Here is a 13,879-nt window from a genome sequence, read left to right on the forward strand (position 1 = left end):
AATATTACCAGAGAGAGAGAGAAAGTGAGAAAGCAAGCCACCAGGTCCAGGACTCAAACTTTAGTTGGCCATGTGGAAGTCCAGTGCCCTTAACTACTACACCACCTGCCAGCCCCCTTTGTTTTTTAGAGAGAGATTTTTCTATAGGGCACATACATTCGCTACAGAGACAGAGAGAAGGCAAGAAATCACCCTCCAGAGGGGATGGCCACATCGTAATCCCTTCTCCTTCATTCTCCTCTCAGGATTTGGGGCACACATGAACATGCACCTGGCATGAGTTTTTTAAACCACTAAGTCCAGGACTCGAACCACAGTTGACTACGTGGGAGTCCAGCAACGTAACCATAATGCCATTTGTTGGTATTGGTAATTTTTTTTTTTTTGAGAGGTTGCTGCTATAGGGCGTGTGTGCTTGCCAGACAGACAGACAGAGAGACAGAAAGCGGGAAATCCCCCCCCAGGGGGGATGGCCACGCTGCAATCCCTTCTCGTCCATTCTCCTCTCGGGATCTTGGGTACGCACACACACGTGCCCGGCGTGAGTTTTAAGCCACCGGGTCCGGGACTCAAACTGCAGTCGACTACATGGGAGTCCCGCGACATAGCCATTACGCTAACTGCTGGTCTCTTTGTAATTCTTTATATAATCTGTGTGAGTCCTTTTTCAGATACATGTATGCAAATATTTTCTCCCACTTTGTGGTGTATACAACATAAATTTTATTTTTTAATGTCAGAGAGTGTCTGCATATATGAGAGAGAGAGGGAGAAGTTACCCCCAACAAGACCTGGTCGTGCCATAGTCCTTTTTACAGCAACTCTCCATCTCTTCAGGTTCCTGGGCACACACGACACATGTCCCGCACAATTTTTAAGCCATCAGGTATGAAGTGGAACCCTGGTCAGCCATGTGGAATCTGGCTCCTTCTGCACATCCCTTAACTGCTGTGCTAAAGGGCTGGCCCCTCCAACATAAATTTGAATTAAAAAACCAGTTGGCAAGACCAGCAGATAGGGTAATGGTTACATCGTTGGACTACCACATGATCGACTGCAGTTCGAGTCCTGGACCCAGAGGCTTGAAACTCATGCTGGATGCATGTGATATGGCCCAAAATCCCAAGAAGAGAATGGAGAAGAAGGGATTTCTGCATGGCCATCCCTGCTAGGGGGGTGATTTCTCTCTGTTTCTCTATCTCTCTCTGTCCCTCCTGCAAGCACACATGACCTATAGCAAAAATGTCTCCAACATATAATTTTTAAAATGTTGGCAACAACTTCAATATTCAGTTGAAGGAGACTTATTGAAAAAAAAAAAAACACATAAAATAGCATGAAAGCCCATATGTGCTCATATGAAACAATTTCCAAGACATACTAAGTGAAAAATGCAAGGTGCTTCATTTGTATATTAAAAAGAATACACAGGGCGTGGTCATGCTGCAATATCTTCTTTTCCATTTCTCAACCCTGTTGGGATTTTCGGCATACATGCACATGAACCCAGTGTGTGCTCACCAGAGAGAGACAGAGAGAAAGGGAGCATGAGAAAGCAAGCCGTCAGGGAAGATGGCCACGCCTTAATCCCTTCTCCTCCATTCTTCTGTCAGGATTTTGGGCATACAAGCACACACACCTGGTGTGATTAAGGTGTGGCCATCTCCCACCTTCTAACCTAGTAGTTAAAGGAGCTAGATCCCAGGTGGTGGCATGGTGGTTAAGGTGCTAGACACTCCCACATGGCTGAGCACGGTTCAAGTCCCGGACCTGGTGACTTCCTTTCTCACTTCCCCTCTCTCTCTTTCTCTTTCTCTGTGTCTCTCTCTGGTCAAATTAAAATGTATGAATGAATAAAATTTAAATAAATAAATAAAATGAATGAAAAGGAGCTGGATCCTACATGGCTGACAGCAGTTCAAATCTGAGCCCCAGCAGCTTGAAAAATGCTGGACTCCTACATAGCTGACTACAGTGTGAGTCCCAGACTTGGCAGCTTGCTTTCTCACTTTCCCTTTCTCTCTGTCTCTCTCTGATGAATACATGTGCCCTATAAATTAAATTTTAAAATAATAATAATAAATTAAATTAAAACACACACACACATTCTGGGCACATGTGCATGTACGCCCCAAATTCCAACAGGTTGGCAAAATGGAAAAGAAGATACTGTGATATGACCACATCCCACTAGGGGAGGTGCTTTCTCCCTTTCCCACTCTCTTTCTCTCTGTGTCTCTCTCTGTCTCTGGCAAGCACACAAATTCTCTGAAAATATTGATTCACTGGAAAAGTCATAACATATTGTTCTATGTTTTTCTTTTTTTTTTTTTTTGGAGAGGTTTTTCGCTATAGGGCGCGTGCGCTCGCCAAACAGACAGAGAGAGACATAGAGACAGAAAGAGAGAAATCACCCCCCAGGGGGGATGGGCACGCACGCACATGCACCCGGCGTGAGTTTTAAGCCACTGGGTCCGGGACGCAAACCGCGGTTGACTACGTGGGAGTCCAGCGACATAGCCATTACGCTAACTGCTGGTTCCCTTGTTCTATGTTTTTCTATGTGAAAATGCATCATGACTTTTCCAATGACTAACATACATAAATACATGTGTAAACTTGATATTAATAACATGGAGTGGTTGGTAACTGTATGTTTTGGTTTTCCCTGCAGCTCTCTAGACGAGACCACCTATGAAAGACTAGCAGAGGAAACTCTGGACTCTTTAGCAGAGTTTTTTGAAGACCTTGCGGACAAGCCTTACATGTTTGACGACTACGATGTCTCCTTTGGGGTACCTCAGCATATTTTAATTTTTCTGTTTTATCCTTAAGAATTTTTGTTTTCTAAAATAATTCCTCTCCAGCAGAATTAATCATCAAGCAGCATGGGATTGGGAGCAGGACCAAACAACTGGGCAAGTCACTCAGCCTGTCTGAGCCTCATTTCTGGTTAAAAAATACAGATTCTTGGAGCCAGCAGGTGATGTGCTGGTTAAGGTGCTAGATTTCCAGATGACTGATCACGATTTGAGTCCCGGACCCTGTAGTTTGAAAATCACACTGGGCACATGTACTTGCGTGCCCAAAATCCTGACAGGAGAATGGAGGAGAAGGGGTTAAGCTGTGCCCATCTCCCTGGGAGGATTTCTCACTTTCCTTCTCTCAGTATTTCTCCTGAAGCATATGTGCCCAGTGGCAAAACAAAAGCAAACAAACAAAAACAGATTCTCGAGCTTCACCCATGCCCATGAAGGTAAATCAGGGAGGCATGGGGAGTATGAAACTTTGCCACTAGTTCTCTCTCTTCTTTTTTTTTTTAGAGAGAGATTTTTGCTATAGGGCGTGTGTACTTGCTGGAAAGATGGAAAGCGAGAAATCATCCCGAGGGGATGTCCACACTGCAACCCCTCTCCTCCATTCTCCTCTTAGGATCATTGGAGTTTTAAGCCACCGGGTCCGGGACGCGAACCGCGGTTGACTATGTGGGAATCCAGCGACATAGCCATTACGCTAACTGCTGGTTCCCAGAGCCCTGGAGTTTTTGAAGTTACCCAGGTCATTCTGTTTTATTATGCAGGTGGACTGGAAACTTCCCAGTTGTCTGAACCATCAGATCCAGATCTTAATAGAGAGCTGGTCTCGCTTGACTAGCCACCAGATGGCAGCCTTGAGCAAGGATCCACCTTTGCATTTAGAATTATTTAAGTCTTCAAAGTTGATTTTTGTTTTGTTTTGTTTTGTTTTGTTTTGTTTTGTTTTTTGTTTTGTTTTGTTTTGTTTTGTTTTGTTTTGTTTTGTTTTGTTTGCCAGTGGGAGAAAATTCCCTGCAGAGATTAATCCTCTTGACAGCATTTAATTACTACCAGGAAATGTCACCTGTGTACATTTTGGTTTAATGATGGAATTACTCAGGACAATCCAGCTGTCAGACTGAAGTGCTAGAAATAGTGTTGAAGGCTGCTGTGGGGGCCCCTGATGGAGAAGGGACTCCCTATGGTAAAGCAGCAGCAAAGTCTTAGAGAAGCTGTCAAGCCTGGTTGTAAGGACAGAGAGGAACTTAGCAAAAATAGGGACAGTGGGGCAGGAAAGGATCGCGTGCCTTCCAGGTGGGTCCAGTGATTGGTAGCAGCTGCAGAAAATGCAGCCATGTTGGAGCAGGACTTTGTAAGAGGTCTTATGCAGGCAGTCCTGGAGGGCTGAGCTGCATGGAGACCTTACAAACTGGCCTGCCAACTTGACCATCCATGCAGTGATTAGAGGTGGGGACGTGATAGGCCTCCTCTCTCCCGAACAGGGTCTGTGGCTATGGGAACCAAGTCTCAGGCTAAACTCTGCCCACGCATGCAAATATGGATCAACAAGCCACAAAAACACCCATGCAATCTGTTCTTACGGGGTGAGGGAGGCCCCATCTGACCCAAGTACTTTGCGTGAATGCTTCATCAGAAACAAATGTGCCAATATTCTAGTAGCTGGATTCACGGTTCCTTATTGAATCAATTTAAATGAGGTGACAAAATCTGCTTGGTAGTGGGTCACAGAACCTTCCTGAAATCTACCCTAGAGTGGCTTTTTGAAGAGTGTTAGGCTGCTGGGTGCTCCGGAGTTTGTAGCCCACTCCTGTGAGAGACAGGTGCCAATCCATATTCCCTGAGTGTCACTCTACTCACCAGGGAGGGAAATCATTTACTAATTAACAAATTCTCAAATGTAGACTTAGAAAGCTAAAAGTAGGCCTTGGCCTTCTCTATGGTTGAGACTTGTGATGAAGTGCTTTGAAATGCTCTCTCCTCACACTGGGCTGTGAGTTCCTAATTAGAGCCCTGCAGGTGCGAACCAATTTGTGTATTTCATAAATAAGGAATAGCCATTGAGGGTGCATTATCGGGCCTGGTAGCTTGGGAAAAACACACCAGGCACAGGTACATGTGTGCCCAAAATCCCAAAAGGAGAATGGAGGAGAAGATGGCATGACCATCTCCCCGAGAGGCGATTTCTCACTGTCCTCTCTTTCTCTCTGTCTCTGTGTCTCTCTGGTGCACACACACACCCTATAACAACAGCAATATTTATAATATATACATCTTATATAATATATTTTATATTATCTATATAATATATGTAATATATATAGTGTATATGTTACATACTAAATAGTATTAGATGATAATAAATACATAATTACATTATTATATAATTTTTTTTATGTATTATATATAATGGTGCACATACAGCCTCTAACAACTATATATAAAATAAACATAGTTATATTGTTATTTTTGATAATATATATTTATATTATATATGTCACATATATATTCTATATAAATTTTTTTTTTTTAAAGTGGAGATTTTGGGACCAGCAGTTAGCATAATGGCTGTGTCACTGGGCTTCCATGTAGTCAACCACAGTTCAAGTCCTAGACCCAGTGGTTTAAACTCATGCTGGGCGTGTGTGTGTGTGTGTGTGTGTGTGTGTGTGCCCAAGCTCCTGAGAGGAGAATGGAAGAGAAGGGATTGCAGGTAGCCATCCCCCCTCAGGGGTGATTTCTTGCTTTCTGTCTCTCTTTCTGGCAAGCGCACGTGTCCTATAGCAAAAACCTCTCCCCCCCTCCAAAAAGAAAAGTGGAGATTTGGAGGCCAGCAGGTGGCAGGGTGCTTAAGGCACTGGACTCCCACATGGCTGACCATGGTTCAAGTCCCATACCTGCTGGCTTCCTTTTTCACTTTTTTTCTCTCTCTGGTCAAATAGAAATAGAAGAATAAATTAAAAATTAAAAAATTATTCTTTAAAAAGTGGAGATCTGTCACACAACAATGTAAATATGCTTAACACCACTGAACACTTAAAAATAATTAGAATGGTAAATTAAATATTTTACATATTTTGTGTATTTTGGTTTTTCTATAGGGTCATGCATTCATCAGAGAGAGAGAAAGTAAGAAAGCACCCCCCGGGGGGGGCGGGGAGGAGGGTGCAATCCCTTCTCCTCCATTCTCTTGGAATTTTGGGAATGCATGCACACGTTTTCGATGTGATTTTCAAGCCACCGGGTCTGGGACACAAACTGCATGCAGAGGTAGCCTCGTGGGGTCCAGCCTCCTTAACCTCAATGCCGCCTGCTGGCCCCTAGAATAGAGAATCCTGATCCCCAGTGGCCGACTGCAGTTTCAATCCTGGCACTAGTAGCTTGGAACATATGCGGGCATGTGAACCCAGAATCCTACAGGATGGAGAAATGGAGGGGAAGGGATTGCAGAGTGACCATGCCCCGTTGGAGGGTGCTTTCTTTCTCTCTCTTCTTGTTTTTAATTATTTTCTTTTTAAAAGGATTTTATTTATTTATTTATTTATAATTTGCTATAGGGCACGTGCACTCAGCAGAGAGAGAGAAAAAGCAAGCCACCAGGTCTAGGACTTGAACTACAGTCGGCCATAAGACAGTCCAGCAGCTTAACCTTACCTGCTGGCCCCTCTTTCTTATTTGTTTTTTTCTCTCTCTGGCAAGTACATGCACCGTCTCGCAATAAAAGAAAAACATAATGATGATAACAATGAATACCCTAATAACCACCATGCCATGCCTATCGGTCATTATCATTGCCACCTCCAGCATCCGGACAGCCCTTTGTGCTGATACAGGTGTGTGGTAAGAATCCTTCAGTGACACTTGATTGGAAAGAAGCACTAGAATGCACAGAGAAGGCCACCACACATCTCTGCAGGTCATTCACAGGATGGGAACAGCCAGGCCCCCTTACTTACACAGTTCCAATTCAGGGAACTTGACCCTGTAAATGTTCCTTTAATTTCCTGTTATTCTAAAGAGATGCAGGCCTTGAGCGTAAAGGGCTTCTTTGTTGAAAGAATGTTTTCACATTTAAATGAGCATTTATTAGGCAGAGATGGACCAAATGGTCTTTTGAAGATGGCTAGGCTCCTTAGAGGAAAGAAAGCCCTAGAGGAGCTTGTGAGATGCGTGGGAAGGACCTGGAAATAAAAACCCAGACTTGGCACTTCTGCCTCCTAGGGACAGAGCCGAAGCTGCTGCTTTTCTAAGACAGGAGGTTTGCATGCTTCTTTCTTTCCTTCTTTTCTTCGTAATGAATTGTATTCAATGGTCGGGTTGACATGGGAGCCTAATAAAGTTGATGTTTGCATTTTTTTTTTAATTTATTCACTCATTTATTTTAATTTGACCAGAGAGAGAGAGAGGGAAGGGGAGAAAGCAAGCTACTAGGTCCAGAGCTCGAACCATGGTCAGCCATGTGGGAATGTCCAGCACCTTAACCACCAGGCCACCTGCTGGTCTCTGATGCTTCCATTTTTTAACGTCTTCTAGTATGTCCTGGTTGGAGTTGAGGGCAACAAGCCAGCGTCACCTTTGCTCGCTCTCAGACAAGTCACTTAACACTGAACTTCACGACCACTCTCGCCTGGCCGACCTCCTGGGGAAGAGGGAAAGCACTGTATAGATACTAACATGGTTATGATTAAGCCTCTTCTGATGGATTCATTGGAATAAAGAAAGCACAATCTCTTCTTTTTTTATTTTTTAACTTTTTTGCTATAGGGTATGTGTACTCACTGGAGAGACCGAGAGAGAGAGAGAGAGAAGGTGAGAAGTCACCCCCCGGGGGATGGTCACACTATGATTCTGGTTTTTTGTTTTTTTTTTTAAGAGATTTTTGCTACAGGGTGCATGTACTCACCAGAGAGACAGAAAGACAGAAATCACACTGCCAGGGGAATGGCCATGCTACAATCCCTTCTCCATTCCCCGTGCCCAGCATGTTTTCAAGCCACTAGGTCCAGGACTCAAACTGTATAGTCGGCCATGTGAGATCCCCTGCCTTAACCACCATGCCACCTACTGGCCCAAGAGCTCCTGTTTCTAAACACTAAAAGACATGTCTTTCTGGGGTATATATGTTCTGGTATAAATGCAAAGTTTTGCAAACCATTATGACAAAGTTGATAACTTTGCTTTGTTTTATTTTCTTCATATTTTTTCCACTCACGCTCACACCCTAGAGTGGTGTCTTAACAATCAAACTGGGTGGAGATCTAGGAACCTACGTGATCAACAAGCAAACTCCCAACAAGCAAATCTGGTTATCTTCTCCATCCAGGTATGTTCAGAAGTCAAAATCTGTCATCTTTGTACTCTGACACGTGACACTGTGGGTCATTTACAAGGCATCATCCTTGGGTGTCAGATTTTGTGCAAGGGACTCTTTTTTCAGTCTTACAGCGCGTCTCGTTCTCAGTGGGACACTTGGCTCTGGTTATATAACTTCTCCCTGCTGCTGTCTTAACTAGTGTGGGCAGGCATCAGGGTGTTAATGAGATCTCAAGGGATGCGTTTACAGCTTTTCCGAACCCAGCCTAGACAGTCTTTCCCCATGAAATCATTACCCTGCCTTTGGAAAAGCCATGTCTGATACTGCAGTGTCTAAGCAAATTGCACTTTGTCTTCGAAGCAAGTTCAAGTTTGACCTCTCGCTTGTGTCAAGCATCTCAGCTGAGGGTTAGCTGAGTGCCTTTTACAGAATCGGGTGGTGTCCTCTGTGCAGGTCCAGGAGTGTCAAAGTTGTGACTCCAGGCATTTAGTCCCTCTTGCCTTTTTCATTGATTTCAATGTGAAGGAATGAAAGATTGCCCTGGAGACAGCCGGCACCACTTCTCAGAGACTGAGAACGTGCAGGGAGAGCCGCCCTAGGCGCATGGCTGCCTCAGTGCTTGTAAGAGAGCAAGAGAAACAGAAAAACCTCTCAGATGACCTTCCTGGGCCATCCTTTGGCACTTCCAAAGAGAACGTATTAACTATAAGTTGGAAAAGGCCCATGTGTAACCAGCATGAAATGCTTTGAAAGCTGAATGTTATTTGTATTTAAAAAGAATTAGAACCCAGGACCAGCAGATAATGGTTACATTGCTAGACTCCCATGTAGTCAACTGCAGTTCAAGTCCCAGACCAGGAGGCTTAAAACTCATGCAGGGCACTTGTGTATGCATACTCAAAATTCCAAGAGAATGAAGGAGAAGGGATTGTGGCATGGCCATCCCCCCTGTGTGGGGGGAGGGGTGATGGGGTGACTTCTTATTTTCTTTCTCTCTGTCTCTCTGGCAATCCCATGTGCCCTATAGTAAAAATCTCTCTCTAAAAAAGAAAAAAAAAAGAATTATAACCTTACCCTTCCCCTACCCCTACCCTACCCCATAATGTTGACATCATTTTTTGTTAATATTATACTGTTTAAGGGCTGGCAGCTGGCGTGGTGGTTGAGGGTGCTGGACTCCCACATGGCCGACCACAGTTCAAGTCCCAGACCTGGCAGCTTGCTTGCTCACTTTCCCCCTCTCTCTGTCTCTCTCACACTGTCTCTCCCTGTTCATATTAAAAAAATTAATTAAGTTAAATTATATATATATAAATACTGTTTAGCGCTCTCTCTCTGTCTCTCTTACTCTGTCCCTCCCTGGTCATATAAAATAAATTAATTAATTAAGTTAAATTATATATATATAAATACTGTTTAGGGAGCCAGCAGGTAGCCTGTGGTTAAGGAATCCCACATGGCCAGCCACAGTATGAGCTCCAGACCTGGAGGCTTGCTTTCTCACTTTCCTCTCTCTGTCTTTCTTTCTTTCTTGCCCTCTCTTACTGTGCCTCTCTGATGAGCACATGTACCCTCTAACAAATTTAAAAACAATAATAATAATGATAACTTTTAAAAATTTATACTATTTATCGTGCTGTAATATGTCATTCTTTACTTAGAATAATTAGGGTATTATAACTCTTTCATACCAGACTTGTCCAGGAGGTGTGGTACAGTTCAGCAAAAACAATATTAGAAATTGCTGTCCTTTCTAGTGAGACCCTCAGTTGCAGATTGTATTCCTTTTTATGTGTTTTTATATTGAATTGTCAGGAAAGTCATGACATATTTTTTCACGTTTTTCTATACAAAAATGCATCATGACTTTTTAGATGATCCAATATTTCATGATAGAGAGCATGTACGTGTAATCAAGAGAGAGACCAAGAGATAGACAGAGAAAAGCACCTCCGGTATGATCTCATCACACTGTGATCCCTTTCATCAGGATCTTGGGTGTGCACACACATGCCGTGTGTTGCAGGTCGAACTGGGGATCCAAACCCGTGATCAGCCATGTGGCTTCCAGCACTGCAGTTCAGTTTGCTACTGACTGTGTAACCAGGTTGGTCCTGTGTTACTTTCCTTTTTTTCTTTTAAAGAATTATTTTGGGGGACCAGTAGTTAGCGTAATAGCTATGTCGTTGGACTCCCATGTAGTCGACCATGGTTCGCGTCCTGGACCCGGTGGCTTTAAACTCATGCCGGGCACATGTGTGTGCGTGCCCAAGATCCTGAGAGGAGAATGGAAGAGAAGGGATTGCAGCATGGCCATTCCCCCCGGAGGGTGATTTCTCGCTTTCTGTCTGTCTGTCTCTCTCTGTCTGTCTTGCAAATGCACGCGCCCTATAGCAAAGAAATCCTCTCCCCCCCCCAAAAAAAAAAGAATTATTTTTTAACTTTTATTTATTTATTTTAATTTGACCAGAGAGGGACAGAGCATGCGTGTGAGGGAGAGAACGTGAGAAAACATGCCACCAGGTTTGGGACTCAAATCCTAGTCGGCCATGTGGGAGTCCAGCACCCTTAACCACCACACCACTTGCCTGCGCTGGTCCTGTATTACTTTCTAGACTGTTCTCTGGTGGCAGGAGGGTTTTAACCCACATGAGCCAAGTAAACTATTCTCAAACTATTCTCTTTGGCCTCAAACAGTTGTTCTACTGTGGCTATGCATGAGACCTATACAGTCTTATCATTCACCTCCAGGGGAACTGGGTCAAGAAATTGGGAGGCTCAGCTTAAAACTAGCAATCACCTTTGGGAATGGGCAACTTTGAAAAATATTGAGCAGGGCACAAATATCAGCCATGATGGCTCCCCAAAAGATGCTTCACTTCTAAGCTTCCTTCCCTGGTACGTTTTTAAAAATCGAATAAAGAACAATTTCTTTATTTATTGCCATAGGGTGTGTATGCTTGCTGGAGAGAGACAGAGAGAGGAAAAGTGATCATTTACCCCCTAGAGGGGATGGCCATGTTGCAATCTCTTCTTTATTCTCCTCCTGAGATTTTGGGATGCACGTACACACGCCCAGTGAGATTTTCAAGCACACACGCCCAGTGAGATTTGGGACTCAAACTGTAGTCAGCCATGTTGGAGTCTAGCATCCTAACCACTAGGCCACTTGCTGACCCCAAGAACAATATTTTTTTTTTCAATTTCCGGAGGGCATGTGCACTCACCAGAGAGAGACAAAAATAGAAGGGGGGAAGGGAGAAAAGTACCCCCCGTTGGGGTTTGATCATGCCACAATCCTTTTTCCTTTGCTCTTCCTGCCAGGGGACAGGCATGCACATGCACCCAGTGTGATTTTCAAGCCACTGGGGCCAGGATTCACACTATGGTTGGCCATGTAGAGTCCCACTCCCTTAACTACTAGTCCGTAGACCGGCACCAGAATAATACTTTTAACAGTAACAGTATAGTTAATTGTCAGACTGGGAAAGGAAAGAATGGGGAATAACTGCTTACTGGGTCCTGGGCCTCCTTTTGGGGTGATGCAGATGTTTTAGAACTAGATAGAGGTAGTGGTTGTACTAAATGCCACTGAATTGTTCATTTTTATTTATTATTGTTTCAGAATTATTTATTTAGGGAGCTGGCAGGTGACGTGGTGGTTGTGTTGGACTCGCCCACGGCCAACTACAGTTAAAGTCCTGGACCTGGTGGCTAGCTTTCTCTCTCTCTCTCTCTTCTCCCTCTCTCTACTCTCTGTCTATCTCTGGTCAAATTGAAGAAGAAGAAGAAGAAATAAAATTCTTTTCTTAAAAAAAAGAATATTTTATTTAATTTTATTTATCGTTATTATTATTCATTATAATTCGGTATAGGGCACATGTACTCATTAGAGAGAGAAAGTAAGAAAGCAAGCCACCAGGTCCAGAATTTGAACCATGGTCTGCCATTTCGGAGTCCAGCACCTTAATCACCGTGCCCTGCTGGCTCCAAACTGTTCATTTTTAAATGGCTCATTTTATGCTGTGTGAATGTCATTTCAATAGTGAACAGTAGGTAAGGCACAAATCGTGTCACTGTACAAAATGCCGTAATTGTACAATCACTGCTCTGACGCAGCAGGTTTCACATGGGAGGTAGGAAAAGCAAGAGACCAGAATGTGATAGGTGGAAACTTGTCCATAAAAGTCACATGTTTCCAGGTCTTGGGAATCATTAATTATATAATTCTTTATTTTTTAAGAATTATTCAATTTTATTTATTATTATTATCATTATTTTTAATTTTGCTATCAGGCCTCTGTGCTCATCGGAGAAAGACAGAGCATGAGAAAGTGAGAAAATAGGCTACCAAGTCTGGGATTTGAACCGTAGTCAGCCATGTGGGAGTCCAGCGCCTCAACTACCGTGCCACCTGCTGGCCCCTGGAATTATTCTTCAATAGGAAGATATGGTGGTGCATGCCTTTACTCTCAGCTACTTGAGAGGCTGAGGCAGGAGGATCATAAGGTCAAGACCAACCTGGATGATACAGTGTGATCCTGTCTAAATCACACAGAACGGCCCTAAGACAAGAAATCAGATCTACATCTCATTAAGTATTACTTTCTAGAGCCTCACTCTAGTCAATTAATGGCCCACTGCCTGGAGGCAGCATCTATGGAATCAGTGCCTTTTTTTTTTTTTTTAAGAATTATTTATTTACTTTTATTCATTCATCCATTTTATTTTAATTTGACCAGAGAGATACACAGAGAGCAAGAGAAAGAGGGAAAGTGAGAAAGCAAGCCACCAGGTCCAGGACTCGAACCATGGTCAGCCATATGGGAATGTCCAGCGCCTTAACCACCACATCACCTGCTGGTCGTAGGAATCAGTGCTTCTTCTGAAAGGCCATCCTTGACTGACAGAGTGTTCATTTGCCTTCCAGTGGACCCAAGCGCTATGACTGGACGGGGAAGAACTGGGTGTACTCTCACGATGGCATATCCCTCCACGAGCTGCTGTCCACGGAGCTGACTGAAGCCTTAAAAACCACCCTGGACTTGTCTTCCTTGGCCTACTCTGGAAAAGGCACTTGATGCCCGCCAGTTTCAAGGACACTAAAAGCCGTCAAGCCAAGACCTCAGCGCCTGCTGCAGGGAGGTGTCAGTTTTGTCCTGTGCCTGCTTCTGAGGACAGTCGCATGGTGTGTAACAGCTATGTGGAAAGAACGTGTCACCTCCCACCCTGCCCCAAGCCCTGATTCTTTTATTTCTACAGAGGTTTTTTGAGTGTATTGCCTGGTTTCCTTTCTCACATGATCCTTCCTTACCATTTATAATGTCGTATCCCCATACTTTACGATAATAACCTTACAAAAAGAAAAATAAGAAGGAAAAATTCCAGGAAGAGAAACAAAGTGTCTACATTCTTCACTCTTTGAAGGATTTACTAAAAAATTACATGAAGAGCAGCTGGCTGACCTCACCATTCTGTCTCAAAATGAGACTCTTGAAAGGGTAGCATGTACGTTTTCCCAGGCCTCTTACAAAGCATAAACACTGGCGCACTGAAGTGCAGAGGCAACTCCCACGGGAAGGCCATTGCTCATTTGTGCTTTGTGACTGAGTTATCCAGAGAGGCCTGGTGCTGCTGCTCCCATATATCCGTAAATATGTGCACGTACACATCCTGTACAGGTGTCTGTGTGTGTGTGTGTGTGTGTGTGTGTGTGTGTACTTTTTTGATTAGTTTTGTTTTTTTCATTGCC

At 43.7% G+C, this 13,879-nt stretch overlaps 1 protein-coding gene across 1 annotated transcript in view; it reads left to right on the plus strand.

Moving 5' to 3' along the window:
- Nucleotides 1-13,879, plus strand: part of FXN (frataxin) — a gene marked incomplete at its 5' end in the record, with an annotated part of 17,398 nt that extends 3,519 nt beyond the window's left edge. Inside the window, 3 exon segments of the mRNA XM_014589337.2 lie at nt 2,675-2,795; nt 8,039-8,136; nt 13,058-13,879. Of these exon segments, the coding sequence (XP_014444823.1) occupies nt 2,675-2,795; nt 8,039-8,136; nt 13,058-13,208 (370 nt within the window).

This window comes from Tupaia chinensis, unplaced genomic scaffold, assembly GCF_000334495.1.
Source record: "Tupaia chinensis unplaced genomic scaffold, TupChi_1.0 Scaffold000354_1, whole genome shotgun sequence".
In the NCBI taxonomy this organism is placed as follows: Eukaryota; Metazoa; Chordata; class Mammalia; order Scandentia; family Tupaiidae; genus Tupaia; species Tupaia belangeri.